General features: G+C 52.8%; 1 protein-coding gene across 5 annotated transcripts in view; it reads right to left on the minus strand.

Annotated features, from left to right (window-relative positions):
* The window catches only part of PLEKHG4B (pleckstrin homology and RhoGEF domain containing G4B), an 82,993-nt gene that overhangs the window by 4,955 nt on the left and 55,711 nt on the right, over nt 1–22,327 (minus strand). For 2 of the 5 annotated variants that reach the window (XM_082724615.1, XM_082724614.1), the window contains 12 exons: nt 14,153–14,269; nt 13,805–13,903; nt 13,061–13,203; nt 12,468–12,606; nt 8,994–9,754; nt 6,383–6,635; nt 5,255–5,344; nt 4,950–5,180; nt 3,103–3,273; nt 2,314–2,494; nt 773–880; nt 295–537 (listed from right to left, as the gene is read on the minus strand). In XM_082724615.1, coding sequence (XP_082580741.1) covers nt 295–537; nt 773–880; nt 2,314–2,494; nt 3,103–3,273; nt 4,950–5,180; nt 5,255–5,344; nt 6,383–6,635; nt 8,994–9,754; nt 12,468–12,606; nt 13,061–13,203; nt 13,805–13,903; nt 14,153–14,269 — 2,536 coding nt within the window. Of the gene's footprint in view, nt 1–294; nt 538–772; nt 881–2,313; nt 2,495–3,102; nt 4,574–4,949; nt 5,181–5,254; nt 5,345–6,382; nt 6,636–8,993; nt 9,755–12,467; nt 12,607–13,060; nt 13,204–13,804; nt 13,904–14,152; nt 14,270–22,327 lie in introns of those variants that run through there. The other 3 variants (XM_082724616.1, XM_082724618.1, XM_082724617.1) reach the window with 3 other exon arrangements.

Raw genomic sequence — 22,327 nt, forward strand, 5'->3', positions numbered from 1 at the left:
CACGGCACTACCTTTGGAGCTGGACATCCTAGGTTTTGAAACTGCCTTTCACGTATTTCATCTGTTCATGTTTGCTTGTGCCTGGTTCTGGTTGTTTTAAACCTATTCCCTGTTCTCTCGTCTTAGGTGGAAGTGACCGTTTCTGTTGTTTTCTTAAAGAAAAACTGTAATGTGTTTGAAGACTCTTGGAAGTCTGTAAGAGCAAGTGAGTTAGAAGACCGAGCGAAGCCCCCCACCCCTGGAACCAGCTGTTGCAGGCTGGAGTGGGCACGGTCCGTGCCTGGGTGCACTCACGCAGGGAAGGCGGGCTGCCGGGCTCCTGTTCCAGCTCCTCCTCCTCCTGGAAGCAGGCCTGCAAGTCAGCCGGCCAGGGGCAGTGGGTGGAGCTCAGCAGGGCTGGGCTCAGTGGCCCCAGGGCTGAGGATGACTGGCTGCCCGAGGAGGAGGTACTGCTGTCCGAGATGGTGGAGTGTGGTCTCTTAAAGGAAGCGGCATGGTCACAGAGGGGCACAGCCACGGATGCTCGGGTTCGTAACTCTGGAACGGGACAGAAAGCAGGTCAGCTTGGCACTTGCTCTCCAAGTGCTGCCCAGATCCGAAAATGGAGTAGCCATCTAGGAAACCGACCAGGTCCCTCCCCTCAGTCCTGTCAGGCGTGGCGTGACCACCCCTCAGCCAGCCTGCTGTGCTGCCTCTTGGGGTCCAAAGTGAGTACCAGGGGCCTGAGTCTGAGTCCGTGGACAGAACAGGGGGAGGGCTGAAGCCACATTACCTGCTCCCTTCTTGACAGACCGGTCACTTATGGCCGCATCGCTGGGCTGGATGTCCGTGAACGGCTTGTTGCCTAACCCCATGGACACCATTTCTTGCATTCTGAGTTCTAAAACAGAGTAATGCAGGACAATTCTCCAAGCAACTGCTTGGCTTTGATACCACTGCTGATGATGCTCTGTACCCAACCATCCAGACCAGAAGCCCGTAGGGGCCTGGCCCAGCACCCTCCCCGAGTGTTGCAGGGCCCCCGAGGGGCTGGGGCTCCCGTGCTGGTACGTGCTTCTGGTCTGGCCTCACAGTGGCCTTTCTCGGGGAGCTCAAGGAGCAAACCAGAAAAAGGGGGACACGGGACTCAGGGACTGGTGTCTGACTAGGCAGAGAAGTGAGGGGTCCCCTCTCAGCATAAAGGACAGTGGGTCACTCGGCAAGCCAAGCCTGCAGGGGGGCACATGGCTATAAGACAGACAAGCTGACAGACATTTACATGGCTTTGACTACAGAGCATAGCGTGAAGGTCTGAGAATGAGTTACTCCTTGGTAAAACCAAGCAAAGAAAACCAAAGATATTATTCCAGTTGGGGGCAATGGAGGGGGAGGGGCGGGAAGAGAGGGGACTGCGGAGGCCAGTGGGGGTCAGGCCGGGGGGGTTCCCGCTCCGTGGAAGGGCCAGGTCTACTCTATGGGGACTGGGAGCCAGTGAGTGTCTGAGCAGAGTTGCAGGGCACACGTACGTATGTGCGAGTGTGGACGTGCGTGTGTGCGCGTGTGCATGGGGCGCTCTGCCCTCTGGAGGAAGCTGCTGGGGGAGGCCGTGCTGCGTCTCTGATGAAGGTCAGGACACTGGCCAGGTGGCCGCCGAGAAAGGGTCAGGAGGTCGTGCTTCCATGTTAGGACACTAGGGCCCTTAGGGTTTCTCCCGCCTGGGGAGTCGGAGCAGACAAAGGGCCGGCTTGGAGGGGCGACCATGCAGACGGCATCTGTAGCAGCCGGCCCGGGTGAAACGCCGCCCGGCGGGTGTGAACAGGAGGGGCTCCAGGGATGAAATCGGGGGGGCAGAGGAGAAGACCAACCAAGGGGACCAACTTCCAGGAGCAGGAAACCTAGGTAAGTCCTGGCCCAAGGAGCATGGCACCTGATGGAGATGGCCCTCTCCTCCAGGGAGGCCACAAGCGGACCATCAGCTCCATGTCCAGAGGGGCAGGACACTTTGATGAAGGGTGGGGCAGAGAGCAGTAGGCCTAAGCTGTCCGGAGCAGATTATGACAACGCCTCTGGAGTGGCCTGTGGGGATGGAGGTCTTGTAAAGGGTAGGTTTATCTGTGCAGTGATGGCAGGGTCACCATTTCCACATGGATACAGGAGCTCTCCAAGGGCCACCTGCCCCGTACTGGCCCCAAACACCTACCCAGGTCCAAGCCCCCCACCCCTGACCCCAACCCCCTGCCCTGAACTCAGCCCCTCACCCCTGGCCCTAAATCTCTACCCCGAGGCTGGCCCCCTAAACACAGAGCTGGCCCTGGGTGGCCCTCTTCCGCCCACCTCTGTTCCGCAGAGCCTGCCGCCATAGGATCTGCCCTATCACATGGGTCCAGGCCGACTTGACCTCTGCAGAGCTGGCCTGGAGAATGTAGGTGTCTTGGGACTTTCGCCGCCTGCGGAACCAGATCTCAAACCTCAAGCCGCTGTCTCCAACGTTCTCCGTCATCCCAATCTCCGCCGTCTGCACCAGAAGCCGCGAGGGCAGCAGCGTCAGCAAACACCGATCCGACTTGAGCCCACAACCCCTCCAGCAGACAGCTGACCGCAGCACCTCAGGGATGGAGCTCCTTCACCCGACCCTGAACGGTGCGGGGTGATCGGGGGTCCCGCCCATGTGCACTGGCTCCGTCTTGGAGCCGCAGTGTCCCCACTGGAGAAAGGGAGGCGGGACTGGCGGGCTCTATGGTGCTCTGAGGTTGTGGCACGGGACGGGGCCACAGGACCCCTCTGGTGTTTTCCTCTGCGTTGGCAGGTAAGGGGTTACAGGGGTGGGCTCCTCCTGGGGGCTCAGGAGCTCAGAACCTCCAGAGGGTGGGGGCCACACTTGGCCCAGGGGAAGGCCATCTCCAGCGTCTGCCTTCACCAAAATCGGAAATTAAGTTACCAGTTGAGACACTGAGATTTTCAGCCACTGAAACAGCCCCGGGAACCGCAAAGGACAAATGTCTCCCTGCAGCTTTCAGAGCTCAGACACAGAAGCCCAGAAAATAAGTGTCACCCATCCCTGCTCGTGCCCAGAGGACCAGGACCTGACACCCCACCGCATCAGGTGTGAGGCAGCCACGTTACCTTGAAGGACTGCTTGTACGTGTAGGTGTCGTAACCCCCTTCCACCTTCCTGGTCTTGCTAAACAGGATGAGGTCTTCGAAGAGGAACACGTGCCTCAGGTGCTTCCTCCTCCCACAGCTCACGATGAACTCGTCCTGGCATCTCAGCGGCCCCTGCTCCTTCAGACTCACCTGCACACGGAGCAAGCCTCCCTCAGGGACACTTGGACCTGCCCTGACCCCACCCTGAGCCCCACGGAGAGGCCAGGGCCTGGGGGTAAACTGACCGCCAATGGCTGGTGCCTCCCCCAGTGATGCCCGTGTAAGGAACCTCCGTCAGACCCAAAGGACACAGCTCAGGAGCTTCTGGGATGAACGAGTGTGGCTTCCTGGGGCGAGGCACGGTCCTCTCCCCACACCGGGCTCTGTGCCTCTATTCCGGCTGCCTGTTCCGAGAAAGGCCCCTTACAACAAGCCAGGGATGCTGGAACTCAGCTGTTTCTCTGGGCTGTGGTTGTCACGACGTACGGGTATGGTGTGTCGGGGGCGTCTCGTAGGATGGAGCCCCTCCCCGGGGGGTCTTGCCCTATGTCTAGGCAGATGGTAGCAGGATTGAGCTGAGTTATCGGAAGCCCAGCTGGTGCTGAGAAGTGCTCGGAGGTACGGGGACAGCCCCACACATTGGAAATGGGGCCGAAGCCAGAGGCCAGGAAGGGCTGCGCTCGTCTGCACGACAGTCGCAGCTCAGTTTTACCGCACCTTCCACTCAAAAGCCCTGGTGTCCATTGGAACGGAAGCCCCGTTGCTGACACGGAGCTAGTCTCTCTCGTTACCATGTAAACACCCTACAGGGACCCCGTCACGAATTCCGTACCCGAGTGACCCAGACGCCCCCCGAGCTGCAGTCCGGGTTGGTGGCTGTGTGGGAAGACGTGGGCTCCACACCCCGGCGAAGCCGCCGCTCCCTTTGTGCTGTGCTTTTCAAACCACAGAAACCCCTGCAAGCTCTCTTGTGACCTCCCAGCCCTGGGCAACCCTGTCCCCAGTAGCTGGCTGGGCCTGCTGAATGAAGGGGTCCTGGGGGTGACCACACTTGGGGTGCCCTGCGTCCTCCATGGCCGTTCACGGAGAACTACACTCCATGCTGGACTCTACCTGTGGCAGCTGCCGCAGCCACGGCTCTACCTTTCCTAGCTGGTGCCGGGGGTCCCCCGTCCAGCCCGGGTGGGGTCAGAGGCCAGGGTGTCAGCACAGCTCCAACCATACCCACACATCGGCCAGTCCTCCTTGTAAGGCTCACAGGGTCGGTCAGCAGGAGGACAGTCCACGTGGGGCAGTGGCCCGGAAGCCGGGCCGCATCACGGCAACCAGAGCCTGCGCTCAGACCTGCTGCTCATGAAACTCTTACTGTTTGCAGCGGGGCACACGCAGTTTCATTTTGTGCTGGGAATTCTGTGACTGTCCCTCCAGCTGTCCGAGGCACGGGGCTCTGCTGGAGAAAGGGCTCTTCTTCTGTCTATGCCAGTCCCGTCATGCCACCGTGTGGGGGGCACAGGCGCCGGGCCTCGGCACCCCAGCAGAGAGGCTGACGGCATGGGGTGAGCCGACGCTGGTTGGCCCCAAGCCTGACGGCCAGCTCATCTTTTCACGCATCGCATTGTTCTGAAGTTGCCCCAACAAGCGGACGGTTAGCCATTTAGAGCCAGGCGCAGTTGCCCGGACACGAAAGCCATCCCTACCGCCCTGGTCTGCTGGACCCTCGGGAGGCCTCAAGCTTCAGGAGACCCCCAGAGGAGAGCACGTGCTCTGACCCCAGGCCTCATCTTTCCCGATCTCAGGAGAGCCCGTCTGGGCCTCGGGGCACTTACATCACAGCCTCGGACGGCGTCCATGGCCAGCAGGTCGTTGCCGTGACGCAGCTGGAAACGGACCATGTCTGCGGCAGCCTGGAGCTCGCGCAGCTCCTGCTCCCCGGCGGGGCAGCCGCCAGCCTCCCGCACCAGGTCCTGCAGCAGCAGCAAGTACTTGCCCATACGCTGCACGGGCTTCAGCAAGTAGGAGGCCAAGTCCATCTTGTCACCCAGCTGCTGCTGCTTGTCCTGCAAGGGCCGGGGCGAGAGGGTCAGCCTGGGCCAGGACGGGGGCAGCGCGGCTTGCGGGGTAGGGAGGTGACCTTGAAGAAGGCGTTGCCGTGGCTGCAGAGCAGGGCGTCCGACTGGGGCTTGTTCTTGCTGTAGAGCGCGTACATGCCGAACTCTTCCTCCTGCAACAGGGGAGGGCGCCGTGCACCTGAGCTGGGGCCGGGGCAGTGTCTGTGCCTCTGCCCCACCTCTGTGTGCAGAGCCCCATGGGCACGCGACGAGGAGCTCTAGGCTGCATTAAAACCCTCTGGGCTTCCCAGCATGTGGGGGCAACTTGGGTGGATGCCAGAGTTCCAGAATCTATCTTTACAATACAGGGTTTGGGGAAGAGGCGGAGGCTGGCCTGGGAAGAAGCATGGGGAGGGTTTGCCCCTTCACAACCAAAGTTTAAAATTCTCACCATTATTATCAATGTAAAGCAACACAGAGTTTGCCTTATGGCTAAAAGCACCTTCTTAGAAATAGCTGAAAAGACGCAACATGGGCTTTCTTTGACATGTCTGTTGCAGTAAACTATATTTCATAACGCTGGGCCCAGAGCCGCGTCTGCCCGCAGCCCAGAGGCCACTGCGTCCCCACTGCCTGAGCACAGACTTGGTGAGAGCACGGTCTCTGCAAACTGAATTCAGAATTTCGTGAAGACCCAGGAGGGAGAGGCTCATGTCCGCAGCTGAGAAGACACTCACTCACCAAGGAGAGAGCAGCCCTCGAGCTGGTGCATCCTCCATGAGCCTCCGTCGAGACCCCGACGGGGCTGCACGCCAAAGGACTGTGGAGGGCACCAGGTGGGCTCCCAGAGACAGGGAGCAAACTGAATTGGGGAGCTGCTTTGGGCCGATTACCTCGAGTGGTGAGGAGAGAGATGTGGGGCTGTGCAGTGAACCCCAGGGGAAGGCGGCTCTGGGGAGCCAAGGGTGCCTTCGGCCGGCACCGAGTGACACGGCCAGGGTGATAAGACCCACCGGCTTCTCGTCTATTTTGGTGTCTGTTGATTGACCAGTCTTGCGTCCTGTTAGGGACACATCTCCTAGGCCTGGTCTTCAGTGATCCAAATTCCCTGCCAGAGCCAGCCTCTCCGAGGGCACCCTGGGCTGATGTCCCCTCAGCGGACCACAGAGCCAGCTGCCATGCAGCCCAGCGCCCAGGAGGGAGGGACTCACGTGTCTCAGGAACCCGCGGCCCGCTGCCAGTGGGCAGGCCTGGCAGTGCTCCAGCTCTGCCAGGAAACGCTGGCCGTGGAAGTCATAGAGCTTCTCCAGGTTCCCAAAAACAACGCTGCGCTTCCCTCGGAGGGCCTGGGGCAGGTCTGTTCTTTCCATTTCTGGAAAGTAGTTGTCGATGACGTACCCTAGGGACCTCACATACTCCCTCTCCGTGGAGACCATCTCGGCCAGTATGTGCTGCCGGCGGCTGCTGGAAGACAGAGGGGCGGGTGGACCCTGAGGCGGCTGCGGGCCTGGCCTCACTCCGGGCCTCGGAGACCCTCGGCCAGCGTCATTCCTGCCTCACACGGAGACGAGATGCTCTGCAGGCCTGGGGAGTGCGTGTGATTAGACGTGGGCCTCAGGGGCACAGAACGTAAGAAATTCCTACGGGATCTGTCAGCGGCAAATGCCGTCACGTGGGGTCCTTTGCATAAAGGAGTAAGAAGAGAAATACGGGGAGGAAGGCGTCGTAGAAAGAAACTGGTTATGTGAAATGTCTCTATCCTATTGGTCGCAGCTGTTCAGGGTAAAAGATTCTTCCGGAAAGCGAGCAAGAGAGACTCCCAGGACCCCGAACTTGAACCCGGGCCCTGCGGTCTCATCTCCAGATGGCTTGATGCCGGCACCCTCCGCAGGGCCGGCTCTGGCAGTGGCAAGATTTAAACACAGCAAAGAAGCCTGTGCTGGGGACGTACAGGGAGAGGCTTTCCGACGCGCGTGGACAGCTGACCTATGGGAAGGCGCTTCTGGAAACCCAGCTTTCCGCGGCCGAGACGTCCGACCTGGAGACTGAGGAGCAGCAGCCGGGGCTGAAGCGGCAGAGCGGGGCCTCGGGGCCCAGGACGGAGCCGACGTGGGGAGCAGGGGGGGGAGGCAGCTCCTTCCTGCCACGCAGAGGGCTCCCTGGGCCCCTGCTGGTGTGGCGTCCAGGCCGGGATGAGTCTGCGGCAGAAGGCACTTCTGGAGGCACCGAGGAGAGCCCAACCTGCTCGCTGGGGGCGCATCCCCTCCCGTGGGACAGCGCTCGGCCAGCAACACTCCAAATTAATCCGGAGCACAGCGGGGCTCGCGGACATTTTCCTGCCATTCCTTGTGTTTGCCTTGCTCAGCCCGAAAGCGGTCAGAAGCGACCAGTGACAGGAAGTACACTTGTGGCCAGAAAGGCCGCTGCCCACTTACAGCCGGAGAGCTGGTTCCTTTCCGCACTACCACAGCAGACTTAACAAATACCTGTGGCTCCTGTGGCGGCAGCGCTCCCGGCAGTGCTGGCACAGGAGGCCTGGACATTCCCCCAGTAAACCCGGGGTCCCCCTCCTATCAACAGTTGCTGAAAGCAGGCAGCCTTAAATATTTAAAAACAAAACTAGGATGGTCTGGCCATTGGGAAATGGACACTTGACATAATGGCTAGAAATGTGTGTGGCAACGGCTGCTGGCCGAGTGACAGGGACTCTCTCCGGGCAACCGGCAGAAGGCCTGGGTTTTCACGGAAGACCGGGTTAGTTTAACGCTCTTGACTCCGGGCTCCGGCACCTGAGCAGGACGTGCTCCCTCTCTGGTGTGCTGTGGGGTCCCACTACCAGACCCTGGGTTGACAGGTCCCCGGGGACAAAGGCAGGTCGCCTTCCCACACCTGCTTGCTCCAGACTGCGGACGCCCACGGTGGAGCACTAGGGGCTCCCGGCAAGCAGAGGGTCCCCATCCCTGTGGTCCGTGCCTCTGAAACTTTCCGGAGGAGCTTGGGGGGCTGGGAGAGTGGTTCCTTCCAGAGCCTCCCGAGGAATTCCAAACCCCAGGAAAAGCCACCCAGGGACTCCCCAATGAACCCTTCCTGTTCCACCTCAGGGTTCCACCCCAAACAAGCTACACCATAACTGCCTAGAACCCGAAACATGAAGGTGTGTTTCAGGGGAGTATGGTCTCTGTATGAGGAGGAAACGTGTCCACCACCAAATGAGCAAAGAAAGCTAGGACGACGCCCTGCCGGCAGCCGGCCCAGCTCACTCTACAGATGGCCCAACGGCCCACAGGCCAGGCGGGGCTCCAGCTGCCTGCGCTCCCTCTCGTTAGGGCTGGGCACAGTTCCTGCCCACTTTTCACCCCAACAGTCTATAAAATATATCTTCTTACACGTATCTTCTTACAGATTAAGCAAATTCATACGGATATCTCCATTCGGGAAACACACACACTTCTCACCTCAGGGCTGAGAGACTTTTTTTTTAAAGTAATTTTTAAATTACTTTAAATTACTTCTTCATATCCTAGGTGTGACTTGCTTATTGTGAACGTCTATAAATGGGCCTCAAACGAGAGCTGGTTGTTCAGCCGCAGAGCGGGTGAGCCAGGTGCCCCCAAGCCATGGGAAAGGAAGCAGTTTGCAGGGAGCCTGCCGAACGCGGGAGGCCGGCAGCTTCTCGCCTGAGCTCACACGAGAGTGTGCTGCCTGGACCGGACACCGTGGAGCTGGAGGGAAGTTTGTGGGTTTTCTACTGGGTGCAAGGCTTTGACTCTCTGGCACCACAGGGACCACCAGGCCCAAGGGCTGGAGGGGGGCGCACCTCACCTTCCTGCTCGCCTCCTTCCGTCCTCCTCGGAGAGGTGGGTCTTGGAGCGAGAGGACAGACTCTGGTTCCGAGTGACCAGGGGGCTCTCAGCATGTGGCCTCGGTGGGGGCTTCTTCTCAGAGGCCATGGTGCTGGTCACCTCTAGGCCCCTGATGAAGACCCCGGTGTGGCCTGGCCAGGGGGCGTCCCTGGGCCCACTGTCAAGCTGTGCGATCTCAAAGCTTCGTGTTTTCCTCATCATTTTCTTCAGGGGCTGTTTCCTGGGGTGGGTGGTGGGTGTCTGGATGCGCTCAGGGAAGCAGGGGGTGCTGTCCTGTGGGGAAGGCACAGCTGGGGCCAGGGGCTCAGTCTCCTGCCTGCACGGAGGGGCTCGTCTAGGGAGGCCAGGTAGCAGCTGGGCCTGCTTCCCAGTGCGACCCTCCGGGTCAGTGGGTGGGGCCCAGGACAGCTCACGTTGCCTCCTCTCGGCTCCAGGGGCCAGCTCAGGCTCCAGGGCTCTCTGGTCTAGAGGCGGAGTGCCAGGGTCTGGGCCAACCCCAGACAGGGCCTCTTGGAAGCAGGGTTGGGTCTGCAGCTCTAAGGGGTGCTGCTGCCGCAGCACCCGTGGGCCACCCAGGGCCACTGTCGCCGTGCTGGCCTCGGGGAAGCTCTGCACCATCAGCTCTGTGGCCTCCTGCGGACAGCTCTGCACACATTCCATGCCCGGCTCTGGGCCCCGGAGCTCCAGGCACTCATGGCTCCGCTGCCTCCACCCATCCACCTGCATGGCAAAGGACGGTGCCCGTCAGGGCCGTGGAGGGCTGTCACGGCCACCACGGCCTTGGCACCCCATCCCACCTCAAGAAGTCACACCGCAGCTCAAGTAAACTGGGTCATGTTCCTCCTGCTCTCTAGGTGCCCTGCATCAAGGACCAGGGTGAGCCAGGTGGCCAGAGCCAGAGGAGGACTCCTCTGCCCACAGGGGCAGCAGCCAGCCAGACTTGCACTGAGGGCAGTGAGATGAGGTTGCGCCTGAGCCCCGTGAGGTCTGACTCCTCCACGGCCCCCAAGAACAGGACGTGGGGCTGTCCCAGGGCCGTGGGATGGATGCCAGGCTGTTAGGACAGGTCCCACCCCTGCCCTGGTCTTCCCCGACCCCCTGGGTCCCATCAGGAGGAGCTGTGCTGCTGGGGGCTCTGGGGCACAGACAATTCTGGGATGCTGGTGAGTTCGCATGTGCCATAGTGACTGTCCTGGGGTCTGACCACAAGCGGACTCAGAGCTGAGCTGGTAAAAAACAGGAAAGTTCATGTGTTCCTTTTGCTTGTCCATTTAGGACAATGAGTACCTTCCTTACACGGTGGCTGGGGGGCCCAGGGCGTGGTGTCGGGGGTGCTGGCCAGCTGTCCCAGGGCTCAGCTCTCTCGGGCCCATGGGGACTGGGCTCCCTAAATGTCCACAGCACATGAAGGTCTCTGGAGGCCATTCCACGGGGTTTCTCACTGCCTCATGGAAGTCAGACGGCTGAGGCCCCTGGCCAGCGCCCCCTCCCTCCACTCAGCTTGGCGGCCATGGTGCTCAGGCACCGTATAAAGTCCCAGACCGTGTCCTCGGGACCCTCGGAGCTGCTCTCCTCCGTCAGCTGAGGAGATGCTGCAGTCCAAGGAGCAAAGGGCTGGTACAAGCCTGGCGCCTGCTCTGTTTCTCTGTGTGAGTCTGCCCGTGTGGACACGTCGTGGAAGGTCCGGGACCCTGCTGTTGCTACCGCATGTTCTCAAGACACAGCAGCTCCAGGGGGCCAGGAACTTCTCTTTCCAACCACAACATGATCTACGTCGGAAAGGAAGGCTTTATTTTCAAACGTGTCAAGGAGTCTGGTTCTATGCTCGTGGGGACAAAGGAAGCCGCAGACACTGCTGAGGGGCCGGCTCAGCTGGTTGCAACCGTCTGCACAGCTGCCCGAGCCCAGCAAGCTGCGGCTGGCAAACACCCTGACGGCCACACCGCCTAGAGGTTTTAACCGCCGTCTCCACCATCAGGCCCCTTTCAGCCTGTGGCATCTCCAGGCCTCAAGTGCGCACGTGGACAGGCTGTTCACAGAACTTTCCATTTTGAAACTTGTTACTAAGCTGAAAGTACCCAGACGTCTTCTCTGGAGGAGACACTAGGGTACTTGGGGGCTGTCTGGGAGAGCGGGAGGGGCCGGCGGCAGCCCCCGCCTGCACCACATGGGGGACAGCAGTCCTTCACAGCGCACGCATCGGGGGTCAGGACGTCACGTCCGCACGTGTTCCCGTGGGCTAGCGATGCCAGCGACGCTGGTTGTGAGGGGCCCAGGGAGAGGTTTCCAGCAGTGCGGCGATGGGCCTGGAGCTACGGCCGCAGAGCTGTGCTGGGTGGCCCCGCGCTCAGACAGAGGGGAGCTGAGCACGCGCTCTCCGTGGACGGGGCCATGGAGGAGAATGTCACGTCTGGGTTTTCACAAACACCAGCAGCCTGAGAGCAGAAGAGCAGGAGCCAGTTAAGGAGCAGAGACCCTCAGACGTGCAGCTTCACTGCCAACCTCCTGGAGAAGTCCTGGTTGGCTTCAAGAGTGAATGGAACAATCCTGACCGTACAAGCCTTAGGACGGACTACGTCAGTTGTTCTGAAACCTTCAGGTAGGAAAGGTCATTTCCATCATAGCAAAGGATGGTGACACACTGGGGCAAGTATCTGTCGCATGACCAGAGTGTCCGCGTGAGTCGTGCCCGTAAGTGTGAAGCTTCGAGCTGGGGAAGCGGCTGCTGGGTTTTTGTAGAGAAGAAAATCACCCACAGAGAGAGGAAGATCGATCGACTATGGCATAAGGGATGAGGGCCTGTTTCCCCATCGGTGAGGAAGGGATGCTGCCAAGGCAGCTGAACCAGGCAGGCTGCCTGCAGGCCCATTTGGCAAACGTGTCAAAACCTGGAAGACAGCAGGCCTCACCCCGGCCACCGCAAGCCTAGGCGCCCGTTCAAAGCAAACAATCAGAGAGTGTGAACGATGCAGGTGCAGTGACGTGTACGGGGCGGGGTGGGGGGGGACGGGAGAGCCAGGGACCTGGGCTGGAACCGAACAAGCGCACGAAGGTCCAGGCTTCCACCCGGCCCTGCGCGTGCTGGCCATCCTGGGGACTCAGCCTTGGGATGCCCTGGCTGTGGCCATCCTCCACCCTGACTGCCCCAATGGACACATAGGCCTCCAGAGAAGCCCTCCAGCCACACTTGACCTTGCTCTACAATGACTGCTGGGTGTGCCGGGGCTCCTGCTTCACTCACTCTCACGGGAATAGTGATTGATAAAAGCATAAGGATTTAACTAGAAATACGTGCAAGCTTTTGAAAAGCTCTTCCATGCATACGTTCCCGGAGGAAAGTGGATGATAATGTAGTACATGGTGACAGCCGTTATTTCAGGAGCAGAGTCTCAAAATGTTTTCCTCTTCCGGCTTCTTTGACCGGAGCGCTTACCTGGCCTTGTCGCTCCTGGAGCGCCCTCACTCCCTGTAGCCTCTCCAGCTCCTGCAGACACCTGTTGGAGGCGAGGACAAGCCGATGTACCTCTTCATCCACTTGGTCGTACAGCCTGGAGGCAGCCTCGATGGCATCCCTGGGAAAGAAAGGGTTAGAAAGCCAAGTTGTTCAGAGACATATGCTTTTGGCGACAACCTAGCGAAGAAAGCACAGCTGGGCTCTTGGCCTCCCTTCCGTCGGACACAGATGGAACGCTCCAAGGAGGTCCACAGCCAGAGCTGGAACAGGACGTGCTGGGAGTGACAGGTGCAGGGGTGTGGGCATGTGAGTGGGCGGGCATGGCTCCCCAGGACAGAAATAGACAAAGAAGCTTTCCACCGGGACCTTTGCTGAATTCCGTGGTGATGAGTTTTGCCTTCTACTTGAGCAGTCCCAGGAAGCTGCTCCTTTTGTTTGGAAGATACAAATGTCCATAGGCTCCGGTCCAAAGTGTGCCCGTTAGCAAGAGCAGAGGTTTGGACCCCTGGGCGATGCTGCAGGTGACAGGAATGGACATTATTCTGGATGGGCGGCCCCAGCATGGCACTCACCGGCAGTCTTGGCTGGTGCCCAGCTGCTCTGTCCTCAGCCGTGCCAGCACAGCACCACCCTCTAGTCGGAGGGCCACCAGGAGGGCATCTTCTAGCACACACTTCATCATTGCTTTGTGCTTGCCAATTAGGTCTGTGACCTCCTACATGGGGTGGGAGAAGTGTGCCTAGAACCCTGTCCTCCACGGGGAGTGCCAGGTGTGTTCCTGTGCTTGTCAACAAGCTGAAAGTTGGGTGGGGTGGTGGGACGCACACTCGACCCCCACCCCAGCAGGGAGGCCGTGAGTCCCAGAGGTGCTCACCCGAGGGGCAGGCGAGACTAAGGAGAGGAGAAAGGAGGGAAGTGGGACACTTGGCAGCAGGAGGAGAGCCTGGCATTTGGTGGTCTGTGTGGACCTGCCCACAGACCCTGTACCCTGAGGTGCCTCCATCCCGGGTCTCTAGGCTGCTGATTTTCCTCCAGCCAGTCTGCCTCCGTGTCCCAGTGGTACGTACTCAGGCCTCAGTGGCACACCAGCACACGAGGTGGCTGAGTGGGTATTTCTTGTCTGGGCATGGGGGGATTTTTTTTTTTTTTTTTTTGGTGACGGGAAAAAGTGGTCTTTTGGAAGTCCTTTGCAAATTGAAAGGAATTTACAAGTTTAAAAAGGCTTGAAAATCCCTGCTCTGGATAATAGATTTGGCTAAATCTTGATGGTCCCACCCACCTGCCTGTGAAATAAAATAAAATCCAGGAGAACTTACCTGTACTGTGCTCAGGGTCCGGGGGGTATTCAGGGAGAGGACTGAATTCTGTAGGAAAACAATGGCATCCTTGCAATTTGTGGTGAAGGGCTCCAGCTTCTATTCTCCAGGTGGGAGAGGCAGGAGAGGACAGACACAGTGTTAGCGTCCACAGAAGCACTGGGGGTAACACCCTCCCTGCCCAGTGCGGGACTTCCAAGCCCCCCACCGCGTGGCTCTCCACAGCCCGTGAGTGCAGCGTGGTGGGCACAACACCTGGGGTGGGGCCACCTGTTTCAGGTGTGAGTGAAAACATCTGCATGAGGAGAAGTCCCAGGACACTTGCAGGTGCTGTGGCTGTGACCTTACCCTACGGAAGCAGATCCAGGCACTGTGGCTGTAGGGAAAGGAGCCATCAAGGTCTGCGGTCAGCTGCGAGCTGTCAACCAGCTTGTGCAAGGCCTTCAGGGAGCCCACTACCTCACACTGCCAAGGAGAAGCAGTCACTGGTTATGGCCACAGATGCATTCATGAAGGACCACTATGATAGCTCACTCCGGGGAAGACTACCACCAACAGGGTTGGGAGGCAGGTTTAGGGTCCAGTGACCCTGCTTTGCTGGTGGCATTAATGGGCTGAATGTAGTTGGGTCCAGGAATGAAGGTGCAGAGGGGTGAAAGGAAAAGGTAGCAAAGAGAAATGACAGAAAGATTCCAAATAAGACCAAAGGAAAAAAAAAAAAGGAAAACTTGAAAAGTAAGAGAAGGCAAGAAGGCAAGATGATGGGGGAAGGGAAGGAGAAGAATGAACGAAGCGATTCTGAGACGGCAGAGCTGGTCCTTCTCAGACAACCTGAGATGCTGCGGAGCGGCAAACAAGGTCCGGCTCACTGAGGGGGGCTGCTGAGAGATGGAGGAAGGGGGCGGCGGGGTGAGCTCTCCATTTGCATGGCTTTGGCTCGAAGGCAGGATGCCAACATGGGGCACTGGATTGACTGAGGCTCTGACAGAAACAGGCATCTTTCTGGCCTGAAGAACCAGAAAACAGAGCTGGGTTGGAATGCAGACATTAAATCCTACAAGGGAGAAAGGGAGCTCAAGTTGTGTGTAAACTGTGCCCAGGACTCCCACTGACCGTGAACCATGTATTCACGGGAAGACTCTGGGTAGCTAAAGGCAAAAAGAACTGAACTAGACCTACACAGGGGACAGTTTTCAGTTTGAGTCCAACCAAGTTACATGCATTTCAAAACAGTCCGCCATGGACGCCTGTGACAGAATCCACAGTCAGCAAGTTCAACATTATTTGACAGAATGTTCACATGTCCAGAATACAATCCAAAATTACCAGGCATGTGAGGAATCAGGAACATGTGATGCATTCTCAAGGGACATGACAGTCAACAGAGGTCAACCCAGAAAAGACCCGGATGTTGCAATTATTAGACAAGGACTTTAAAGTAGTGGTCATAACTATGCTCGATGATGTAAAGGAAAAATGCTTGCAATTATTGACAGAACAGGAAATCTTAGCAGAGACAGAGAAAATATGTTTAAACCTACTGGATGTTTATAGCCAAAAAATATAATGTCTGAACTAAACAATGTCACTAGAAGGGCTTCAAAGCTTAATGGAGGGGCGCCTGGGTGGCTCAGTGGGTTAAGCCGCTGCCTTCGGCTCAGGTCATGATCTCAAGGTCCTGGGATCGAGTCCCACATCGGGCTCTCTGCTCAGCGGGGAGCCTGCTTCCTCCTCTCTCTCTCTCTGCCTACTTGTGATCTCTGTCTGTCAAATAAATAAATAAAATCTTTAAAAAAAAAAAAAAAAAAAAAAAAAAAAAAAAGCTTAATGGAAAGGAATCGAGTATGGAGTCAGTAACCTTGAAGGTAGAGTGCTAGAAACAATCCGATCTGAAGAAGAGGGAGAAAATAAGTAGGAAAAAAAGTGCTTCTCAAAGACCTCTGGGGCAAGATCACTTGGGGAGGAGTTAAGATGGTGAAGGAATGGGATGACCTTATGCTTACCTCATCCCTCGAACACAGCTAGATAATTATCAAATCATTTTGAAAACCCAGGATATCAACCTGAGGACTGAGAGAACAAACCACACAACTAGCAGGACAGACCGTACTATGTAAAATGCAGAAATAAAGAAGGAAAGAACCCTGAGAGCAGCAAGAGAAAAGAAGTCCCTAAGTTACAAGGGAAGACAAATCATGTTAGCAGCAGGTCTATCCAAAGAAACTTGGCAGGACAGGAAAAAAGTGGCATGAGGTATATCACACGCTGAATGGGAAAATTATGCAGCCAAGAGTACTTTATCCAGCAAGGCTGTCATTCAGAATAGAAGGAGAGAGAAAAAAATTTCTCAGGCAAACAAAAACTAAAGGAGATCATGACCACTAAACCGGTCCCACAAGAAATATTAAAGGGGACTCTGAGTGGGAGGGACCAAAGGCAACAAAGACAAGAAAGGAAAGAGAAAATCTCTAGATCCAGCAACTTTACAAGTGATACAATAGTTCTAAATTCATACTTATCAATAATCAATCAATAATACCGTCTGAATGTAAATGGACTAAATGCTCCAACTGAAAAATGTAGGGTGTCAGAATGGATAAAAAAACCCCACACAAACAAGACCTATCTATATATTGTCTAGAAGAAACTCATTTTAGGCCTAAAGACATCTCCAGGTTGAAAGTGAGGGGGTGGAGAATCATCTAGCACGTTAATGGACATAAAAAAAAAATCCAGAGTAGCCACACTTAAATTGGACAAACTAGATTTTAAACTAGAGACTGTAACACGAGATGAAGAAGGGTGCTGTATCTTAATAAAGGGGACAATGCAACCAGAAGATCAGAAGACCCAACACTGTAAATATTTATATCCCCAACTTGGAAGCAGCTAAACATATACAATAATTAACAACAAACATAAAGGAACTCATTGATAATGACCCAATAATAGTAGGGGGACTTTAGTACCCCACTGACAGCAACAGACAGCTCCTCTAAGCAGAAATCAACAAGGAACAACAAATGGCTTGAATGACACACGGGAACAGATGGGCTTAAGAGATATATTTAGAACATTTCATCCTAAAGCAGCATAATGCACATACTTTTTGAGTACACATAGGGTATTCTCCAGAAAAGATCACATACTGGGTCACAAATCAGTCCTCAACAAGTACCAAAAGATTGATGTCACACTATGTGTATTTTCTGCCACAACATTATGAAACGGGAAGACTCTGGGTAGCTAAAGGCAAAAAGAACTGAACTAGACCTACACAGGGGACAGTTTTCAGTTTGAGTCCAACCAAGTTACATGCATTTCAAAACAGTCCGCCATGGACGCCTGTGACAGAATCCACAGTCAGCAAGTTCAACATTATTTGACAGAATGTTCACATGTCCAGAATACAAGAATACAAGAATACAGAATACACGAGAAAAAGTCTGGAAAGACCACAAATATATGGACATTAAGGAACATTCTACTAAGCAATGAATGGGTAAATTAGGAAATCAAAGAAGAAATTAAAACAATACTTAGAAACAAATGAAAATGAAAACATGATGGTCCAAAACCTTTGGGATGCAGCAAAAGTGGTTCTAAGAGGGAAGTATATAGCTATACAGGCCTCCTCAAGAAGCAAAAAATGTCTCAAATATATGACCTAAGCTTATACCTGAAAAAGCTAGAAAAGGAACAACAAACAGAGCCTAAAGCCAGCGGAGAATGACAATGATAAAGACACAGGAAAAATAAATGATACAGAAACAAACCAAATAGTGAAACAGGTCAAGGAAACCAGGATCTGGTTCTTTGGAAAAAAAAATCAATAAAATTGATAAATCCCTAGTCAGACTCATAAAAAAAGAGAGAAAAAGGAAACCAAAAAATAAAAGCACAAGCGAGAGAGGAAAAATAACAACAAACCACACAAAACCACAAACAATTATAAGAGAATATTATGAAAAACTATATGGCAACAAATTAACAACCGAGAAGAAATGGATAAATTCTTAAAAACCTACCAAACCTACCAAAACGGAAACAGGAAGAAATAGAAAATTTGAACAGACCCATAACCAGCAAAGAAATTGAACCAGTAACAAAAATCTCCCAACAAACAAAAGTCCAGGACCACATGGCTACACAGGTGAATTCTACAGGCATTTAAAGAAGAGTTAATACCTATTCTTTCCAAACTATTTCAAAAATTTAAAAAAGGGCAGAAAACTTCCAAATCCATTCTGAAAGGCCAGTATTACCCTGATACTAAAACCAGATATAGACCCCACTAAAAAAGAGCACTAAGGGGCCAATATCCCTGATGAACATGGATGCAATAATTCTTAAAAAAATACTAGCAAACCGAACCCAACAATACATTAAAAAAATCGTTCACCAGGACGCCTGGGGAGCTCAGTTGGTTGAGCGGCTGCCTTCGGCTCAGGTTGTGATCCCAGAGTCCTGGGATTGAGTCCCACATCAGGCTCCTGGCTCAGCAGGGAGTCTGCTTCTCCCTCTGCCTCTGCCTGCCTCTCTGTCTGCCTGTGCTCGCTCTCTCTGACAAATAAATAAATAAATAAAATCTTAAAAAAAAATCATTCACCATGATCAAGTGAGATTTATTCAATGAAAAGAATGGTTCATTATTTGCAAATCAATCAGCATGAGATAGCACATCAATAAGAGAAAGGATAGGAACTATGTGATCAATAGAAGCAGAAAAAGCATCTGACAAAGTACAACATCCACTCATGAAAAAATCTTCCACAGAGTAGATTTAGAGGGAACACACCTCAATATAATAAAGGCCATATATGAGAAACCCACAGTTAACATCATCCTCAATGGGGAAGAACTGAGAGCTTTTCCTCTACAGTGAGGAAGAAGACAGGGATGTCCCGTCTCGTCACTGTAATTCAACATCACCTGGACGTCCTTGCCACAGCAGTCAGACAACAGAAAGTGATGAAAGGCATCCAAATCAGCAAGGAAGGAGTCAAACTGTCAGTATTTGCAGATGACATGATACTCTATACAGAAAACCCAAAAGACTCCACCAAAAAACTCTAGAACTGATAAACAAGTTCAGTAAAGTCACAGGATACAAAATCAATGTACTGAAATCTTGTATCTCTATACATAAATAATGAAGTAGCAGAAGGAGAAATGAAGGAATCAATCCCATTCACAATTGCATCGAAAGTAATAAGACACTTAAGGATAAACTTAACCAAGGAGGTAAAAGACCTGTACTCTGAAAACTATAAAACACGGATGAAAGAAACCAAAGATGACACAAAGAAATGGAAAGACATTCTTTGCTCATGGATTGGGAAAACAAATATCATTAAAATGTCCCAGCTACCCAAAGCAAATTACATATTTAATACAATCTCTATCCAGACAGCACCAGCATTCTTCATGGAACTAGAACACAGAATCATAAAATCGTATGGAACTGGGAGGAGTCAAGATGGCAGAGGAGTAGCAGGTTGAGATGACATCAGGTCCCAGGAGTTCAGCTAGATAGTGTATCAAACCATCGCGAACACCTAGAAACCCAACAGGAGATCGAAGAGAATAAGAACAGCAATTCTAGAAACAGAAAATCTTCTCCTGGCGGAGAAGAGAATCCAAAGCAACAGGAAGACAGACCACGGGGGTAGGGGCTGGCTCCCGGCAAGCAGTGGAGCAACGGAGCCCAAAATCAGAACTTTTAAAAGTCTGCTCCACTGAGGGACGTTGCTCCAGAGGTTAGCCGGGGTGAAGCCCACACGGGGACAGCGTGGTCTATGGTCCCATGGGGTCACAGAAGGATCAGGGGTGTTTGAGTGTGGCATGGCTCACAGGTATCAGAGCGGGGAAGCTGGCTACAGAGACAGAGCTGAGCAGTGAGCTCTCAGGTCAGGGTTACCTTAAACTGTAATCTGCGGGCCAATGCTCTTTGAGCAGGGACCCCGCAAGTGGCAGATCCTGGGAGACCCCCTTGGAAGAGTGGCAGGGATCTGCTGGGCTTGGAGATTCCAGGCGGGGCCGTGAGCCAGAGACAGAGACGCTTGGTCACAGGCCGGGTGAGCTCGGCACGAAGCTGGAGGCCAGGGAGACAGGCGGGATTGATGGCTTTTCTCCGAGGGCGCCCTGAGGAGTGGGCCCCCGAGCTCTTGGCTCCTCCAGGCCGGAGCTTGGGAGGCCGCCATCTTCATTCCCGTCCTCCGGAACTCTACGGAAAGCGCTCAGGGAACAAAAGCTACCGAAAGCGAACCTGAGCAGATTACTCAGCCCGGCCCCTGGTAAGGGCAGTGCAATTCCGCCTGGGGCAAAGACACTTGAGAATCACTACACCAGGCCCCTCCCCCAGAAGATCAACAAGAAACCCAGCCAAGACCAAGTTCACTTACCAAGGAGAACAGCGAACAGCGGAATTCCAGAGGAGGAGAAAGCAAAGCATGGAATTCAAGGATTTCTCCCCAAGATTCTTTAGTCTTGCAAAGTTAATTTGTTTTAATTTTATTTTTTTCTTATTCTAATTTTTTAAACTTTTACTCTTTCCTCTTTTAATGCTTTTTAACTAGTTTATCTTAACAATACTTTCATTAAAAAAATCTTTTAGACCTTTCTTTATTAGAGTCATATTTTATCCTTCATTGTATCTAACTTTATTTTTTGTATACACATAGGGTTTTTTCTTCTAAAAAATTTTGGGATACAAACTTCTAATAGATCAAAATATACCCTAATTCTAGCACAGGGCTTTGTTCTAGTCTCCAGCCTGAGCAAATTCTTTCCACTTTCTTTTTCCAACCAACTTATCAACTCCTTTTTAAGAAATTTTAAAAAATTTCATCTTTACAGCCATATTCCATCCCTTCATTGTGTTAACCTTATTTGTGTATACACACACACACACACACACACACACACATATGTATAAAGGTTTTTCTTTCCTTAAAATTTTGGGAGAGACCAAAATACTCCCAAAATTAAGTGGTTGGCTCTGTTCTATTCACCAGTCTAATATATATATTTTCTTTTTTTTTCTTTAATTTTTTTTGAACTTCTTTTTACCCCCTTTCTTTACCCCACAATTTGGGGTCTCTTCTAATTTTGTTAATACACACTTTTTTCTGGGGTCTTTGCCACCTGTTTGGTATTTTATTCTCTCCTTCATATATTCCTATCTGGATAAAATGACAAGACAGAAAAACTCATCACAAAAAAAAAAAAAAAGAATAAGAAGCAGTACTGAAGGCTAGGGACCTAATCAATACAGACATTGGTAATATGTCAGATCTAGAATTCAGAATGATGATTCACAAGGTGCTAGCTGGGCTTGAAAAAGGCATGGAAGATATTAGAGAAATGCTGCCTGGAGAAATAAAAGCCCTTTCTGGAGAAATAAAAGAACTAAAGTCTAACCAAGCTGAAATAAAAAAAAGCTATTAATGAAGTGCAATAAAAAAAAAATGGAGGCTCTTATTTCTAGGATAAATGAGGCAGAAGAGAGAATTAGTGATATAGAAGACCAAATGATGGAGAATAAAGAAACTGAGCAAAAGAAAGACAAACAATTATTGGACCACGAGGGGAGAATTCGAGACGTAAGTGATACCATAAGACAAAACAACATTAGAATAAATGGGATTCCGGAAGAAGAAGAAAGAGAGAGGGGAGCAGAAAGTATATTGAAGTGAATTATTACAGAGAATTCCCCTAATATGGCAAAGGGAACAAGCATCAAAATCCAGGAGGCACAGAGAACCCCTCAAAATCAATAAGAATAGGCCCACACCCCATCATCTAATAGTAAAACTGACAAGTCTTAGTGACAAAGAGAAAACCCTGAAAGCAGCCCGGGACAAGAAGTCTACAACATACAATGGTGAAAATATTAGATTGGCAGCAGACTTATCCACAGAGACCTAGCAAGCCACAAAGAACTGGCATGATATATTCAGAGCACTAACTGAGAAAAACATGCAGCCAAGAATACTACATCCAGCTAAGCTATCATTGAAAATAGAAGGAGAGATGAAAAACTTCCAGGACAAATAAAAACTAAAAGAATTTGTAAACACCAAACCAGCTCTACAGGAAATATTGAAAGGGGTCCTCTAAGCAAAGAGAGAGCCTAAAAGTAGTAGACCAGAAAGGACCAGAGACAACATACAGTAACAGTCACCTTACAGGCAATACAATGACACTGAATTCATATCTCTCAATAGTTACCCTGAATGTAAATGGGCTAAATGCCTCAATCAAAAGACACAGGTTATCAGATTAAAAAACCAAAACCCATCAAAATGCTGTCTACAAGAAACTCATTTTAGACCCAAAGACACCTCCAGATTTAGAGTGAGGGGGTGGAAAACAATTTACCATGCTAATGGACAGCAAAAGAAAGCTGGAGTGGCAATCCTTATATCAGATAAATTATATTTTAAGACAAAGACTATAATAAGAGATGAGGAAGGACACTATATCATACTCAAGGGGTCTGTCCAACAAGAAGATCTAACA

The sequence above is a fragment of the Mustela nivalis genome, assembly GCF_964662115.1.
Source record: "Mustela nivalis genome assembly, chromosome: 3".
Classification (NCBI taxonomy): domain Eukaryota; kingdom Metazoa; phylum Chordata; class Mammalia; order Carnivora; family Mustelidae; genus Mustela; species Mustela nivalis.